Source organism: Patiria miniata, unplaced genomic scaffold (genome assembly GCF_015706575.1).
Source record: "Patiria miniata isolate m_02_andy unplaced genomic scaffold, ASM1570657v1 HiC_scaffold_20, whole genome shotgun sequence".
In the NCBI taxonomy this organism is placed as follows: domain Eukaryota; kingdom Metazoa; phylum Echinodermata; class Asteroidea; order Valvatida; family Asterinidae; genus Patiria; species Patiria miniata.
This window is the reverse complement of record NW_024037059.1, coordinates 20,904,746-20,923,659: the sequence shown is the minus strand read 5'-3', so window position 1 is coordinate 20,923,659 and position 18,914 is coordinate 20,904,746. Positions and strand designations below refer to the sequence as shown.

The 18,914-nt window shown below is 42.1% G+C and overlaps 1 protein-coding gene across 1 annotated transcript; it reads left to right on the top strand.

The window, feature by feature from the left end:
- Positions 1-1,790: 1,790 nt before the first annotated feature.
- LOC119728316 (pancreatic triacylglycerol lipase-like) lies at positions 1,791-18,323 on the top strand. The gene is made up of 11 exons (XM_038200510.1): positions 1,791-1,848; positions 3,070-3,318; positions 4,343-4,518; positions 5,668-5,776; positions 6,639-6,755; positions 7,445-7,561; positions 7,745-7,843; positions 8,613-8,765; positions 9,437-9,557; positions 17,368-17,565; positions 17,993-18,323. Exons 1-11 carry the CDS (start codon positions 1,791-1,793, stop codon positions 18,069-18,071), a joined length of 1,476 nt encoding a protein of 491 aa, XP_038056438.1. The 3' UTR covers positions 18,072-18,323.
- Positions 18,324-18,914: the final 591 nt, after the last annotated feature.

The following is an 18,914-nucleotide window of genomic DNA, read 5'->3' as shown; positions in this document are numbered from 1 at the left end:
AGTTTAACTTCATTACAGCGATATCTTTGTGCAAGTTGAAAAATATAGGTAAACATATCTTTTCTGGAGTATGGACTGAATCACCAATGGGCGCTGACCGCTTTTCAAAAACAAATTTTTATTTGGGACCAGGAAAAAGTGGGTGGGGCACATGATACCTCCCCCCATCCCCACCGATACTACGATTATGGCATCAGCTATACGGTGAACTTGGATCTAGTCGAAAGCTTTAACATTCGGAGTATTTTCCGTATGGCGACTTTATATAGATTCCCAGTCAGGCAGTGGCGTATCCAGGGGGGGGGGGGGGGGACAGGGGGGCAAGTGTCCGGAGAAAAAAACATTTCTACATTTCACCACGGATGTGCGGTTGCCCCCCCCCCCCCCGACATCAAAAGCTGGATACGCGGCTGCAGTCAGTTCTCAAGAACTAGAGAAACAAGTCAATACATATCGCACGGACCATGGTCAACTTCGTTCCCAGGGTGTCGAGCAGTACGCTCCCACTCTACCTGCTCCCATTGGAAACGCGGTTGGAAATAATGTAGGTCCTGGGGACGAGGTTGGGCTATGGTGTTTTTATATGAAGATGTTCAGCAGAGCAAGGTGCTTTATCCACATTCCATTGTTTGTTAAATACCCATCTTTAATTTTTCCCACCTTTTAATTTTCCTGTCACACTATATCATGTGTGCTTCCAGGTTTCTGTCAACCATAGCACATCAAAATCGAGTAGGGTTAGAATTTAACGATGCACAGGTGGGTCTGTCACGAGCCTTAATGAGATAGACCCAATATGGGGGAAAACGTTATCACACAAACATGTCCAATTTGAAAACTCGGGTTGGTTTTAGGGTATCATTACATTGCTAACGATATTAACACTAACAAGTCGGTTCTCGAACCGCGCGTCTCGCCAGCTTTCGCGGTTATCTTTAAAAAGCAACAAAGGTGACCTTGGTGTGTCACCTTTGACATCCAGTTGGTTCCAATTGGACTTCAACTTTTGAAATAAGACAAATTTTACACATTCAGCAACTTTACAACTTTTCCTCAGATGACCTTTGGCCTTGGTATGTGACCGTTAACATCATTATCATATGAAGGTTGCCATGTTGCATCTTTGACCCAAGTTTGGTTCCAATTCGGACTTCAACTAATCAACTTTTCAAAGGAAACATACTAAGTTTACATTCTTAGGCTATTTTACAACTTGACCTCAGATGAACTTGATGTGTGACCTTTGACATCATTATCATATGAAGGTTCCCATGTTGCATCTGTGATTCACGTTTGGTTCCAATTGGACTTCAACTTTTGAAATGACACCAATTTTACGAAACTTTAACCAAAATACCACTACATATATATAAAAATTCACCGACATAGTGATTGCATCGTCTCTTTCCAGAACAAAGTCCAGGCGAGACAAAAATGGAAAATTTAAACACAGGTGTGGAACAAGCTTAAAACTAAAATAAGGTTGATGCAGTTGTCTGTTTTGAATAAAAGAAACGACTTTTTTTTATGAAAGAAACCATGTTGATGGACAGCTGCCACTCAAATATCAAAACTAATCTTTCCACCGTCTTGCACCACGAGTTATATCCAGCACAAAAAGCCAATTGATAACCTAGATTTGAATTTGTCTCACGCGATGTTAACTATACGATAGTGTATAAAACGGTGCACACCAATGCGTGTTTCCCACTTCATACTAGAGCTTCTACTAGTCCAACAGTTTCTGGCTCTGCTGAATAATAAGGACTAGTGTTTGAGGGATTTTCAAGATGAGAACGTTAGTCGTCGTACTTGGGGCTCTGTTGCCGTTGGTGTTTGGTGCAAGTGGTAAGTGCAGTTATAAAAACCGCGTTTGATTGATTGATCAGGGGCACTAGACTTTGATGTTGTGCCCATAATAGTGAGCGCTTCAATTGTCTTTCCAGTTTTGCCTTGGTGGTGTACATGTAGGGACTACATAGCTTTAACTGTTCTTTATAGAAAATCGACTAGGGCCTAAGGGTTGTTCTTTCAAAACTTAATGATGCACGAATCTATCATGAACGGAAAATAATAGTAATACACCTGTATACATAGAAAACTCCAACACTTCAAAGGCATTTGGAACAATCCCACCCTGCTTATTAAAAAACATTTGGGACCTTTTTTTGGTAATTTTTAACACAATAAAATCCCATTTGCCCCCAGATAAAATAAAAATAGCCAATGCTGTTTAGGCCCAAAAAAAAAAGTAATGAAATTAAGATGATGTCCCAAAACCGCCAAACTCACTGGTTTGACTGGAATACTACTGTTGCACAATTTTAACATGTTTTTAGATTGGGTTATGGTCGAGAATAAGCTTTGTGTGGCCTCTCTGGACTCCCATATATTTGCACTAAGTTTAGTCGGGCATCATTTGCAGTCATCAGCACACATTTGAAGCAAAAAAAGTCAGGTAAAAAAAAAAAAAAAAGCCGCGTCGCCGCATCACTTTTTGGGCAAGCTCCATACCAGAAACCGGAGACTTTTTTTTGGCCTTATGTATTAAAATCAGTCACACTGGATAGATGATGCTAAGTAAGTCAGTAAAGGCTGTCACGAGCCAATGTGGCCCATCAGGCCGGCGTTTATCTCCGGTTTCAGTAGCATGAAACGACTGAGAATATTTCTACTCCCCCTGGACGGGATGCCAGTCAGTCGCAGGTTACTCCCCAGCTTATGCCGGTATACCCATTTATACTCCTGGGTGGAGAGAGGCGAGTGGGGTTGAAGCAGCTTGCCAAAGGACACAACATAGTTATGACCAGCAGTTGGATTCGAACCACTGATCCTCTGATCATGAGTCACAAACCCGAACCACTAGGCCACACTCCCACCATACAAGATATGATGGTAATGTCCCCATTTTCTAATGCCATTTAGTGCATACCGAGTTCGATCAATTGCCTCCCAGTGACAAAATCGAAAATGTGACCGCAACTTGTTTCAAAACTCACGCTTGTAAACACAAACAGTCCACCCTACATGTACATGTATTTATTCGTAACATCCCGACTTGAACCTCAGAGGTTTGCTACCCCAACATCGGCTGCTTCGACTACGGCTACCCGTTCTTGGATCCCCCCGATCGTCCGTTGAGCTGGGCGCCGCAGTCTCCCTCGAAGATCAACCCGAGATTCCTGCTGCACACCCGGCGCAACCCGCTCAAGGCCGAAGCTCAGACGCTGGACAGCGACGATCCATCCACCATCAGCAACTCCCACTTCGATTCGACGAAAGAGACCAAGTTTATATGCCACGGCTTCATCGAAAGTGGTGGGTATATAGAACTCCTAAAGGATTTCACTGATATTACCAGCACAATTATGACAGGAGGGTACCCCCAATCTCCCAATCCCCTTTAGACTATTGTTAGCTAGCACATCCCCCTCGGTATCTCAACAGATTTCCTGAGATTCTGGTAACGCAATTACCAACACAAAAGAAGGGGCTTCCCTTTCGTCACATTTCGTGCTACATAAAAATTATGTTCACTGAAGTTATTCAGAGACATCGCATCTTCGACCAGAATGAAGGAAGAGTTAAAATCATTCCAGCGAATATTTGAGTTCTAGCTGTGGTTTTTAGTTAACTTTCGACCGAAGAGATTCTTTATAGCATATCCATCTAATTTCGCTCTCAATCGAATGTTCCCTCTTTGGATTGAACAGAGTATTAATGGGTTCATGAGGTGATTGTTTTCTTAGGAACGCATTTTTTTTGCAACTTTATACTCTGCTTAAAATGTACGAAAACTATTTTACATTTCGTTGTAAAGTTGATTGAAAAGTGCACTTCTTTAAACATCTCAAATTGTCCGTGCTTTTCCGGACAAACTGAGGGCGCTGTTGCTATGATGTCATTTCTGGAAATGACATCATAGCAACACTGTTCAGTTTAGGAATTTTCTGTGGAAATTGTAAACCCAAAAATTTGCTTATTGAACATTTGTGAGACAAATTTCTTCATTGGCTTACTGACACAACAGCGAATCGCAAAAGAAAAGAAAATGTCGACAGCAAAAATCCTAAAATTCAACTTGATGTTGATATATAATTGTAGCTGTAACATAATGCCTGAACTGCCATAATACTTTTGCTCATGAATATGGAAATTCACATTAGCATAAAACCAAAAAGGCATCCAAATACCCATAAAATGGCAAAAATAAAGTTACATGGGACACAAACTGTCACAAAGGTGCATTTTCAAGGATTGCATTTTAAAAAATAACATTGCATGGCCCTTTAATGAATTGAAGAAAAAATAAAGATTTTAAAAAAATTTCTATCGCTTTCAGGTGTGATAGAGTGGGACTACTGGATGACCGACATGGTGCAAGAATTCCTCAACTACGACGACTACAATGTAATCCGTGTCGCCTGGGGCAGTGGGTCGTTGTTCCCCTACACCCAGGCTATGGCCAACACGAGGGTCGTGGGCGCTGAGACGTCACGACTCATCGATACAATCAGGGTAAAATATAGCTTCCGTTTCTTGGATTCTCACAACACTAAATAATCATCAGGTGTGACTCAGACTTTGGTTTTATTAGAAAGGTAAACTTCATACTGACTATATTAATATCTGTAACATCTTTCAACCTTGTCGCTCCCGACTGTTGCAGACATCGAACTTTACATTTTACACAATCAAATCTTCGTAGTTCACGTCTAGTTTGGTTTGGTTCATGTAATTTGGTCAGTCTGAAACGGGTCTTCATCAAAGTCATTGGCTGCCGCCCGGTAAAAAAAAAACCGAATTGGTAACACCGACCATGTTGCACGTTGTCAAAATTCTTCCTTTGGTGACGTGAAGGATCAAACTCTGAAGAGGACTATCAGCCCGTATCTCTGGGAAATCATAGACCCGAATCGCGCTGTAGTTTGCAATAGGATGGGTCGATTTGGAGGGTCATTGATATAAGCAAAAATGAATAGAAGGATTAAGCTTCCGAAAGCCTCTGAAGGAATGCAGGATCACCCCTGACGTCATTGCACACATCCTCGATCGTGTGTTGCGCCAAACGATCGAGGAGGTGTGCAATGACATCAGGGGTGATCCTGCATTCCTTCAGAAGGTCGCAGCACGCGCCTTCCGCCACTGTCCCCAGCGCATATATCAACATTCTGAAAGCGAGTATTTTTTTCATACGGTGTTTAAATCTCACCCTCTTGCACAAAGCTGATGAAACTCGCTCCATAAAATTTGTCATGCCATGTTTACATGATCTCAAATTCTATTCCAATGGTAAACAACAGAGTTATTTAGAATCAAAAGTATGACATTTTTTTCACACGTATAGGTAGTAACGCCGGTTACAGCCCTATAGTCCGAAGGTTCGATAGTCCGAAGGGTCATTAGTCCGAAGGGTCATTAGTCCGAAGGTTCGTTAGTCCGAAGGTTCAATAGTCAGAAGCTTCGATAGTCCGAAGGGCCCAATAGTCCGAAAACAGAAGAAGGTTAATAAATAGTCCGAAGGTTCGATAGTCCGAATATACAATATGGTCCGATAGTCCGAATTGACGATAAGGTTCGATAGTCCGAATGGACAATAAGGTTCGATAGTCCGAATTGACACCTCATTCAAATATCAATCAACTATTACTGTGTATATGCATGCAGGGAATGTACGGCATATCTGCGGCATCTTTCCATTTCATTGGGCACAGTCTAGGGTCACAGATCGGCGGGTACGTCGGGAAACGACAGCCTGGCCTGGGCCGAATCACGGGTAAGGACAGAATGTATAAGAATACAGATTCAATCGTATGTTATTGTTTGTGCCCTAACCCTTTTGTCCTAGGTCACCGATTGTCGGTGTTTACATACTCACACACAAACACACACAATGTGTGTATTTGCCTGCAATTGGGGACCCCATATTGTCCCTCTTTTGTTTGTACTTTAACTTGTTGGGAACACCTCCCATTATGTTTTATACACGCCGCCAAATTTGGGACCCTCGGGAATTGGGAACCCTATTGTCCTCTATTGTTTAACGTCCCCTATTGAATGCAGAAACAAATTCACACGTTTGTTTATGGTGTAAATCGAGGATTTTCTTTTGTTGCTCTTCCCTCTACCTTTGTTTGTACTTCAACTTTTTCGCAACAGCTCTCATTGGTTTTGTACACGATTTCCAACCGAGGAGTTCTCGATTCGGTTTCTGTCCTCGATTTATCGATGGTGTTGCACGTGTGTGTCCTCGATTTACACCATAAACAAACGCGCGTACACGTAACGCCAGCATACATACTGAAATTGTCGAGTGCAAGGCATTGTCTTTCCCTCTGTCCCTGTAATATAACACACTCCCATAGACTAAGAACATAAACGAGGACCGTTTTCAATAACAGATGATCCATCGAGGGCAACAGAGAATCTGTTGTTCTCCCTTTGTCTGACAGTCTTCGGGGGGTATACTTAGTGCACGCACACTCATTTCGAATTTGCTGCGTCGGGCTTGCTGGTTTGTCTCCCTCCGCCAAACAAATGGATCTGCATCCGCCCATATTGAACTGGGAGCATTATTTGGAGGAAAACCTGTACGCATTATTCGATGCACTATAATATTTGTGGACATCCTTTGACAGGTTTGGACCCAGCCGGACCAGGTTTTGAAAACACTGAGCCAGAGGTGCGCCTCGATCCCACGGATGCTATCTTTGTCGACACGATCCACACTGATGCCCAACACACCCTCGACCTGGGTAAGAAACAAGCCCTACTAAGTGGAGCGTTTTAAGGAGTAAAAACCAGTTCACTCGTAACGCAAAAGCGAAGCAAAATCATACAGCAAAATACACTTTAACCCAGGGCGCGCCTCAAGGTTTCAATCCCTACCCACCCCACCCCATTATTCGTTATTGTCAGCCAAATCGTCGTCCCGTCAGCCCCAAAATCACAGAATATCAGGCCCCCCTTCCCCTAATCAAATTGGTGGGGCCGGACGCCGGTGCTCAGACCTTGTTCTTCCAGCAAATGATACTCTTAACTGCGAGTCACACAATGTAGTCGCATAATATTGTCTTTAGTCCTCATATATAAGATTGAATTCGCGTTGGGGTGATCTAAATTCAATATTGGGTTTTTGTGGTATCCCGGGTAATTGTGAGAGAGAGAGAGAGAAAAAAACCCACTTTACTCGGGTGGGACTCGACCCAATGACCTCCTGCTTACTAATGCAGACGTCTTACCACTCGACTACGGAGCTTGCCAGGGTCGACTAGCTCGTTCGAATCTGATATAGCAGCGGGTACCGCAACCAAACTATAATTCATGAGATGGAATATGTCGGGCGAGAGGTTCCTTAACAATCCTCTTGGACCTAGATTATGTTTCACTGTCATCTGCAAAATACAGTATTTTGTTTTAAAAACATGCCCGTGTAATCTCACAGGTTTCGGAATGATCCAGCCGGTGGGTCACATGGATTTTTACCCGAACAGCGGCCGTGATCAGCCCGGCTGTGACCAGACCATCTTCGAGGACTTTATCGACGAGGGCCTCATTGGAGGTAAGATGACACTTTCTCTCACGATTAGTGAAAGACCAATCGGTCTTTTTCACGTGAAACGAGGAGATCAACGTTTTCCCGAGAACTGCGGATTTTGTTTCTAATCGCGGAAAATCGATGTTTTTCATAAGAATACCTGTTGCTCAACTGCCCCATTGATTACCTTTTGTTGTTTTGGAGCAGGGGCGGTGAAATTTGTGGCTTGCAACCACATGAGGGCGCATGAGTTCTTCTCCGATTCCATCAACAAGTGTCCGATCTATGGTTTCAAGTGCCCGAACGGTAAGTAAACAAGAGGCTGAGAAACTTTACATTTTTGAAAATATACATTTTTGTAACCTTATTAACATTCAAGCCTTCAGTGTGGCAAACCGGTGAAAATATGCAGTTTAAAATTTTGTGTGCCAAATTGCTATTTTCAAAAAGGGATGTAGAAAAAACAAGTGCGAGTGCACAATAAGCCCTGACTGTCTTGCATGAAAGTCTTGCATGAAATCTACCAAAATGCGACGCCGATGGCACAAATTGAACACCATACTATAGATGTATACCTAAATTTATAGCGATTTGTGATAAATACCACGTGACTATGACATTACTACACATATTTTGCCTCTATTTACAAACTTTTCATAAACAGCTTTCCCAATTGTTACAAACATTTTTTGTTAAGTTTTTAATTTATTTTGTTTCTTTTTTTGAAAATTGGAATTTGGTAGTTATATTTTGATGGAAACTTATGGGGCCTTATTTTGGTTAATTTTCAGGGGACAATACCGACCGACCACCAAGTGACATGTAGAAGCTCCAGTCAGATCTTAAAAATAAAATAAAAATAACACTCTCTTTAACTTTCAGAGCCATGAAGAGATGGCGTTTTGTTTCGCACATAAATTTAAACGCCGAATGACAATGCTGATGTGATGACAATTAATGATTCTACTTTAATTTAACCAAGCGGTACGCGTAAAATTCATGTTTTACAGAGAAAATGTAATGCGGAAATTTGAAGGTTTTTTTCTCTCTCTGTGTGTTATTTTGCGCCGTGTAGCTGCAGATACCTACGACAATTTCGTCAATGGTGAATGCTTCAATGGCGATGTAGCGATGATGGGCTTCCATTCCATCAACAACAAACCGGCCTCAGGCGTCATACATCAGACATACTACGCGACTACTACAGACAAATCGCCTTACTGTTTGGGTGAGACCAAGTAGCCACGATTTCACGCCAAAATGTATATACATGTACACATTAAACTCAGTTATTTTGCAATATTTCAAAAAAAGTGGCAGTAGGGCGTTGGCCTTGCCCTAACTTCATCTGGCATGCACTGTAAAAAAACCAGATGTGCTCAAAGTCGGATTCAAGGCGAAAGTTTGGGGTCCAGATTATAAGAACCCCCCCCCCCCTCTATTGTCCAATGTTATACATAGTGGGAACAATTCCTAAATTGTCATTAGTTCCCCAAGTTGACCACTCAATATTGCCAAATCGTCATTCAGTGCATCTTCGGTCCTTGCGCCTTGACGGCAATAGTTAGACCTTATAAAGCTTCCCCCGCCCCTGCCCCGACAAATCCTGGACTTCAGAACCCAATACGTTTACACCACTTTAAAAAAAAATCATATACATGTATCCCCCTTTGGTATTATTGTTCATGCTCTTCAACACGTTTGATTGTTTCCTTTTATCAAAATCGTACGTGTGCGTTATTTTAACGAACCCTCAGCCTGTTTTCTCATTTTTCCTGAGTCACCAACCTTCTAAAAAAGCTTTCATTTCGGGTTAGATACGCCCTACGAAAATTCCATTTCAATTCGACATCAAGTGAGCTTCTCTGAATGATTCAGCTTTTTTTTTCTCTCCCTTAGACAACCCTTTCCAGATTCGTCTGTACTTTGAGGATCCCTGGTTTTCCGAGACGTTTAAAGGATGGGCCTTCGTGACGCTCACTGGTGGCAAAGGCAGTACGTCGAGAACCAAGCTTCACGAGTGAGTATAGACATTTGGAATCTGCTAGTCGCTGAGGATGACATTCGCAAACATTGCGTGTATGATATTATTTACTTGTCTTATTTCACAGGTCTAGGTCAAAGAAAATCACGTTACGGAGAAAACGCGACGGCGTTTTTTGGGTCTTGTCTACTATACAGTGCGTACGTATTTCAAGCTTGGAACTTTAAATTGGGCGTGCCTCCTACACAGCAATTAGTTGTTCGTGATGAATGGTCGACCCGCAAACTTTGGCAGCGCAGCGGTACATGCGGCGCGCGTGGTTTCGCTGTCCGGTGTGTGTCAGTGCCTCCGATCCCTGTTTATTGTAAAACTCGGAGGTCCAAGGGCGGATCCAGGGGGGGGCCAAAGGGGGCCATGGCCCCCCCCCAAAACGAAACCAATTTTTTTTGTTTTTTATGTGACATCGCAATAAAGGCAGGCAATGAGTACACCACCATCTTTTCCTCAAAAAACATTGGTTAAAGTGGTCAGAAATTGCCTCAGATCGCACCACAGAGCATCTAGAATCCACAATTTTTTCGAGGCCCTTAAGCGGGCCCCGAACCCCACGCCGTAATTTTTTTGACCCACTTTTTTGGGGGACCAAAATTTTTTTTATTTGTTTTATGTGACATCGCAATAAAGGCAGGCAATGAGCACACCACCATCTTTTCCTCAAAAAACATTGGTAAAGTGGTCAGAAATTGCCTCAGATCGCACCACAGAGCATCTAGAATCCAAAAAATTTTCGGGGCCCTTAAGCGGGCCCCGAACCCCACGCCGTAATTTTTTTGACCCACTTTTTTGGGATACCAAAATTTTTTTTGGCCCCCCCCAAAATTGTGTTCTGGATCCGCCCTTGCGGAGGTCCCGAAGTACTCGTACTCTGAAGTCGTATAGGACTCAGACTCGGCTTAACAAAACTTGTATTAGAAAGTACAAGTACTTACAAGAACGTGTACTCGTTCCTGAATGTTAAAGTACTTGAGTGGTACTCGATACCTATAGGTGCTATATATCCTGTTACTCTGCTAAAGTACTCGACTACAACACTGGGCTTAAACTTGAGTACAGTAAGTACGTTTTAAATGCCAAGACTTTTTGTGGTTAGCGAGTTAGAATCTTTAACTTAAAACGCCTTCCAATCACTCTCTGTTTCGACCTTCCCTGCTTAAGACCTAAGGCTATGAGGTCCATTGACTGAAACAGAGATGGGAGGAGTATGTTCGTGATGAATTGTATAATGAACAACCGAGGCCCCAAACCAACACTACTCACAAAGATGAGCTAGTCAACATTAGTGTCGAAGAAATTGAAGTTGCAGTGAGGACGTCAGCCAACGGAAAAGCCTCAGGAGAAAATATCATTATCAGCGAAATTCCTCCAATGCCTTGGTGATGAGGGATTGAATGAATTGAGAGAACTTGTGACTTGCATCAACAGATCTGGCGAGATACCACGTGATTTTCTTGTCAGCACCTTCAGGATACCGAAGGAAAGCAAGCCACTAAATGACAATGGATGAAGTGATCATCGACCATAGGTTTAATTTCACATGCTTCAAGAGTGTTGCTGCAGATCATTATTAAAAGATAGGAATACTCCTATCATTGAAAAAGACATCGAGATGAGCCACAGCTACGGGATTTAGAAAAGGAAAGGGTATACTAGAGATGAAAGGGAAGAACAGAAATGACAAAGAAGAACATTTACATAAATGACAGAGAAGAAGAGAAATGACAGAGAAGAACAGAAATATCTTGTGGGAAGAACTGAGATGAAAGAGAACAGAGACGACAGAGAAGATCATAGATGACAGAGAAAAACAGAGATGACAGAGAAGATGACAGAGAAGAACAGAGATGACAGGGAAGAACAGAGATGACAGAGAAAAACAGAGATTACAAGGAAGAATAGAGGTGACAGAGAAGAACAGAGATGACAGTGAAGAACAGAGATGACAGGGAAGAACAGAGATGACAGAGAGAAACAGAGATGACAGGGAAAAACAGAGATGACAGAGAAGAACAGAGATGACAGAGAAAAACAGAGATGACAGGGCAGAACAGAGACGACAGAGAAAAATAGAGATGACAGGGAAAACAGAGATGACAGAGAAGAACAGAGATGACAGGGAAGAACATCAGAGATTACAGAGAAAAACAGAGATGACAGGGAAGAACAGAGATGACAGAAAAGAACATAGATGACAGGGAAGAACAGAGATGACAAAGAAAAACAGGGATGACAGGGAAGAACAGCGATGACAGAGAAGAACAGATATGACAGGGAAGAACAGAGATTACAGAGAAAAACAGAGATGACAGGGAAGAACAGAGATGACAGAGAAGAACAGAGATGACAGGGAAGAACAGAGATGACAGAGAAAAACAGGGATGACAGGGAAGAACAGAGATGACAGAGAAGAACAGAAATGACAGGGAAGAACAGAGATGACAGAGAAAAACAGGGATGACAGGGAAGAACAGAGATGACAGAGAAGAACAGAGATGACAGGGAAGAACAGAGATGACAGGGAAGAACAGAGATGACAGAGAAGAACAGAGATGACAGGGAAGAACAGAGATGACAGAGAAAAACAGGGATGACAGGGAAGAACAGAGATGACAGATAAGAACAGAGATGACAGGGAAGAACAGAGATGACAGGGAAGTACAGAGATGACAGAGAAGAACAGAGGTGAAAGAGGAGAACCCAAATTACAGAGAACATGACAGAGAAGAAAAGATGACAGAGAAGAACATGACAGAGAAGAAAAGATGACAGAGAAGAACATGGATGACAGAGAAGAACAGAGATATCAGAGAAGAACAGAGATGACATAGAAGAACAGAGATGACAGGGAAGAACAAAGAAGACAAAGGAAAATCTTCACAGATAACCCGAACCAGTGGTCATCCGAGCTCCAAAGGTTTGAGGAAGAGGCTGCTACCATGAGTATGCATATTTCGTGGGCCGAGACTAAGAGCCAAAAACACATGGTTCAGGACCACCCCCCCCCCTCCCATCACTGAGGCAGGGCAGGCAGTTGATGCAGTGGAGAAATTCACATATCTTGGATGCGTGTCTGGAGAAACAAAAGCCTCACTCTCCAAACCAATACCCGGATCTACACCACTTATATCCTACCAATCCTCTTATATGTTCTGAGACATGGACGTTGCCTCAAGGAGGATGGACATAGACTTCAAGCTTTCCATATGCGTTGTCAATGCCGCATATTTGGGGTGAGACGGTCTGATTTTATCACCAACGAGGCCATCTTTTAGAAAACCAGCTGGAGGATATTCGCTCCATCATGTCATCACAGCATCACTCCATCTTTGGGCACATTCGTGGACTCCCTAACAACACCCCAGCACACGATACCCTCAAGCTGGCCGTTGATTATCTACGGGAGCCAAGCCTGACCCTAGATGGCCACGACCACCCCCGAAATAACTGGGTGCGACAGCTTCAGGCCGACCATGCTCTGTTAGCCCCTGACCTGTGGCACACCTTAACTGATCGGTTTGTGTGAGTGGCTCAACGTCCAATAGCTAGATTTGGAGACCGATGATGATGATGATGAGAGAATAGACTAGGATGCACTGTAAAAAAATAATGGGCAAAACACTGTTGGGCAATATAATTTTACCCAACATTAACATTGGTTTGAAATTACCTAATTTGGATAAAAATTGTCCAACTATTGGGAAGAACTTTGCCCAAGATTTTAACCTGTTGATATGTTGACCAACGGTGGTCTACATATCAACCCATTTTGCCCAACGTTTTTACAGTGTGGTGAACCATAGTTGCTGCGCCAACCTTAGCACAGTTCCAAAAGACGTGTATATATGGCGACCACTCCTTCATCGTAGGTCCAATGGGTCTTCTTTACCCACTGACCCCACCCAATCCCCCTAGTTCCCCCCTCATTTGTTTTGCTTATAGGTTCACTATACCCTTGGCACTCTGCTTGATGTTCATCGCAGCTGTACGCTCATCCTTCTGACATGCTTTACAATGAGCACACAGCCCAATTCTGCATCCTACCCGGCATCGTAGCATCCTGTTCCAGAATCTCCCGCCTTAACGAAAACAGTTTCTCAATTTGCTCCTCTTTCACACCGATGGAAGGTGCCTTTTTTCTGAACAAGTGCCCATTTTTGGTGATGCCCCCCCCCCCCCCAAGTTTGACAAGCATTCCGCCGCCGCTTTACCGACCTCAACACCCTGTTCTAGAATCTCCCGTCCCAACGGTCCACTGAACTTAGCATCCACTACTTAAACTACTTGACCAGCAGGAGTCCGGCAGGATGACGAACAGATCATACTGTTCGAAACGTCGAGTTAAAACAACTGGTTCTTCTCACAACCACACAACTCACAAAAACATATCCTTCACATGGTTTTATCACAAACTTCCCATTCATCGATAATGATGATGTTGACATGGTTGATGATGAAAAACGAACGCAGCTGAGCTGTTGTATTGCGCATGCCTTAGGGGACTTAATCAGGACAATGATGTAATAAGGCATGTGTAAGGGTAAGAGTCCATATAAAGTAAAATAGACCAAATTTCACAGAAGAATTTCACAAAATTTCATAACACCAATCGAAGAACAGAAATGCTAGTGAGCAATCGTGAGCTTTCTCCTCAAATAAGTCTTGGATGCGCAACTATAGGCCTAGTTCCCTCACCAAATAATTACATTTAAACCATCAGCATTACATTGCTACAGGAAAAGCCTGAACTTTAAACCGGGGACGGAGAGGAACTTTATCTTCACCACTGACACAGATCCGGGCGATTTGACTCAATTGGAGTTCTACTGGGACCATGACTTTGAGTTTCTCAACCCTTGGGACTGGCCAATCTTTGACGATATCGAAGTATTCATTCCCAAGATTGAAATCAAGGGCCTCCGTTGGCAGAAGAGGTTGGTGGAAGTTTGTTACTCTCTTTCTTTTCGAAACTATTTTTTTAATAACTTCCTGTTCATCCTTCAAGGACTGAATAAAGTTGACGACAAAATCCGTGAAATTGAAAAAAGAGCCAATTTTCCAGTTTGAAATAAAGGTTCCGATTGCCGAAACGTTACATCTTCTTGGAGACGTTTCAGATGTGCTATAATCATATAATATGTGTTTAACTTATTGTAGCATTTCCCCCCTGATGTTTATATTCAACTCCATGTTTTATATATCATTCAAAAGTGAAAAGCCTTGGTACAAATATTGCTGGAAAAAAAAATAGCAATTTATTACGTTTTACTATCTGTGCTAATTTCGAGTTTCAACACAAGTAAGTTGCCCAGCTTAGGGAACCGGACCTCATGTGACGCTAGAGGGCACTCTTTGTTGGTCTTAACACTTGTACTTATTCTCATTTTTCATAAGTACAATTATAGAGTGAAGGAAATTAGCATCGCATTATTAACAGTCATCTACATACACCTTCTTGTATAATTGCTTGAAGAAAACAGCGGGGGGGGGGGGAGGGGTGGATTTCGTTGTTTTTTTTTGTGGAGACCACCAGGGGGCCACTGGGATTTTTTTTGGGGGGGGGGGGGCACGTACCCCCAGGGCTGTGCCACTGAATACATATCATGCTTACGGTTTGTTTTTCCCCCCAGTTACACACTGTGCAACAGGAAGCCCAGCACTGGCATCAACAGCAATACAAAGGCCTACTTTGATGTTTCCAACTGCTGAGCTTATGGACACAAGAGGGCGGTCTTGAAATCATTGCATCATTATAAATAAACCAATTCTGAAACAAAATTCTAGAAATACTTAAGCTTTATTTTCTCAAGAAATAGGCCTAACATTTACAAGAACACATTGAGTGAATGGTAACCCATGTATTGGGAAAGAGTGACCTTGACTTTTGTCTGTAAATGTTTTAAAACATTTCCTCTTGCAATTTCTATAGGTGTTTTTCTGTGGTAATTTAAACATTCTTACATTAATGAGAGATTATACATGTTGCACCTGAAATGAAGCAATTTTTAGCAGAGATGTTTGTAAAATTTTACAAAATCATTTCAATTTTCAAGTAGAATTAGAAATATCAAATATAATTTTGTTTGGGCGATGATTATCCATAATTATGGAGCACAGGCGAGTGAAGTATAAATTAAAACCAAGTTTGAACAATTGCCAGATATCAATAAATAGTTCATGAGTGATATGCATAGAGTTTGTCCATGTGCTGATGTACCTTGTTCCGGCCTGTAAGTAAGGTAACTCTTAAAAAGCAAATATAAAGCAAATTCAAGCAAGGACTATGGATAACTATAGTTCAACTGACTTCGCGAAAGGATGGTCAGACAACTCTAGTTGACCGTTTGGAGCCGAGAACACGAAAGTATGGATTGCGCATGTGCAAATTAATGTTAATCTAAGCACTTTGTGAGCCCCATTTACATAAAAATAGGGTCGGTGCTGCTATTTTGATATGTATACATGTAATGCTGGTACCGGTATCTTGGAAATCTTGGAAATTCTTTTGCGGTCATCTTGGAATTTTCAAAGTCGATGAGTGGCTAGGCTGCTGGGCTCGGCTCCATCGCTGCTCACAAATCGCACATGGAGCCAATGCACAGCAGGGAGCCAGGATCAAGATGTAATGTCGTTTTGACTATGGAGATGGGAAACATTTCCCCTTCCTCCATGTTTTGACCATTTTTTTTTACATGGAGTTCAGTGGATTTGACCAGCGTTTGACAGGATGTGTGTGGCATAAGGTAATTTATAGACATCAGGGAATTGTCAGGTCAGGGAACCGGAACCAGACTAGCTGGATTGCACCCGTTCACGGATATGTAACCAATTGCAAATGAAACTTCATATGGACTAAATACATTCAGTCAATTGGGGGCAGTATTTGAAAAAAATAGAAAACAAAAAAACAGGTTTTTTTCCAACTATGGTTCCGCTAAACCATTGTTGGGAAATGATACAAAATTCCACTTTTCTTGAAAATGCAGCAAACCACTGCGCACTGAATTCACTGGTTGTTTGGGAACATTACTTATTTACAGTCAAATAAGGACTTCCATAATAATTTTGTAGTTTCATTTTTTAATGTTTGCAGATTTAGTACAATTCATTTAATGTACGTTTTACATTACTGCCATATTTACAAAGACCAAATCAGGTAAGCATGTTTGTAAGCAGCCCCGCATGTAGGCACTATGAAGCAGTTTGAAGATACGCTATGTGACAGGCCTCACTTTCTGTGAATTGAATTGTATAACATTCTGGTGTGAGGCCCGTTTTAAATGCCATGATATACTGCTGTGCTGAACTCAATTCATTTGACTTGTTTTCAGTTCAGCACAGCGACAGCAAGGCGTTTAGAAGAATTTGGCCCAGCAAATTGAGCTCAGCTCAGCAGCATCCTTTGGCTGCCGTGCTTAGCATCGTTGTTCTGAATGGCGTTGGCACGGCACTGTTCTAAACACCGCGTCGAAAGTACAGCAAACATTTGAAGAAAGAAATTAGTATTTTTTAATTTGCCATGTTTTTGTTGTACGTGTACAACAATGCTTACAGAAGACTCAATAGAGGACGCCCACTGAATGGTCAGAATCTTCAGATGAAGATGTAGTCTTGTTTTGCATAATTAATCACTAAATCTGCTCGTACATCACAGACCTTTGCTGTGCAAGCACAAAGGGATATTCCATTCCCATAGACTACCCCAAGCCCTCGAACAAGTCTTTGGTGCGCCACTGGTTCACTTTCCTCACCATGCTATTACTCATCAGCATTTTAACATTGATACATACAGGAATAGCCTGAACTTTAAACCGGGGACGGAGAGGAACTTCATCTTCACCACAGACACGGATCCGGGAGATCTGACTCAATTGGAGTTCTACTGGGACCATGACTTTGAGTTCCTCAACCCGGGAGACTGGCCCATCTTTGACGATGTCGAAGTATTCATTGCCAAGATTGAAATCAAGGGCCTCCGTTGGCAGAAGAGGTTGGTGGAAGCTTTTTTACTTTCTAACTATTTTTGTACATTAAACTTCCTGTGCATCCTATCAGAGAATTAATCAAGTTTGCAAGCCAATCCGTAAAATTGAAGAAAAAAAAATCGCTATGGAATACATGTAAGTACCTTACAAATTGCAAATTGCTGCCTAACTATAATTCAATTCTTGCAGGCTAGACTGGTTCCCACCTCTTTTTAAAGCTATACTGTGGGGACTGGAACTAGTCTACTCACAGGGTGGAACTATTTCTGCGCATAAGCAACAAAAAAGGTCTTTTTTACACAGCGAAATAAACGCCCAAAATGGGGGGAAGATTTTTGTTGCTCAGTTGTTGAGCTGGAACAAATAAGGTGCCCAGCTGCAGAAAATTTATTGATATAAACGTGCCATGCTTCTCATATTTTTTTCCCCCAGTTACACACTGTGCAACAGGAAGCCCAGCACTGGCATCAACAGCAATACCAAGGCCTACTTTGATGTTTCCAACTGCTGAACTGGCTCATTACGGACACAAGAGGGCGGTCTTGAAATAATTATTGCATAGAACCATTTAAATAAGCCAATTCTGAAACAAGGTTTTGGAAATACTTAACCTATATTTTCTCAAGAAATGTTAACAAAAAAACAGTGAGTTAAACTCATGTTACAAAGGAAAAACTTTGCTGACTTACCGGTACAATGTATGTCTATAAATGTTTAATTCTTGGAAAGCAAATACAGAATTCAAAATGTCCTCTCGTAACATTTACAGCAGTGCTTTTCTTTTTTGCAAATCAGTGACTTGAACATTCTTACACTAATTGAGAGAATACGTACGTGTTGCTCCCGAAATGAAATTGTTGTAGCAAAAATGGCTGTGCAAACTTAACAGTCACAAATGTCAAAGTCAACCACTAGTGGATTAATGATCCTCATCCAAACTTCTTGTCAAATTTAAAACCCTGTTCTAGTTTCCTGCCTTACATTGCAACATGTGGCAAACGACGGCCATTAATGCAACCACATCATTGACTGGTGTGCATTCAATGTAAGTTGGCCCACCTACTTGTATGGCTAAGGCCAAAAAAAATAATAAGTCGGTCTCTGGTCAGCGCGCGCGTCGATTTTAATCATGCGCGTCGATCTTTTTTTTTTCCAAAATGTTTCGCGGTAGCTCCAACAGCACCCTCTATTTCCGCACCTCCTCAATTTTTTTTTACCAAAGAGCACCAAGGAATGGGAAATTGCACCAAGGCAAATGATCGAAAGCACCAAGGCAAATTATGGAGGACACCAATGCACATGAGGACACCAAAAAAGCAAAATAGTACCCCACCTTGTCTGTACAATCCAAGCT

Bases quoted from the DNA above. Each gene is read 5' to 3' on its own strand.
- LOC119728316 (XM_038200510.1), top strand. From the start codon at position 1,791: ATGAGAACGTTAGTCGTCGTACTTGGGGCTCTGTTGCCGTTGGTGTTT. The intron at 6,756-7,444 runs GTAAGAAACAAG...GTAATCTCACAG, and splicing joins CCAACACACCCTCGACCTGG to GTTTCGGAATGATCCAGCCG. The intron at 7,562-7,744 runs GTAAGATGACAC...GTTTTGGAGCAG, and splicing joins CGACGAGGGCCTCATTGGAG to GGGCGGTGAAATTTGTGGCT.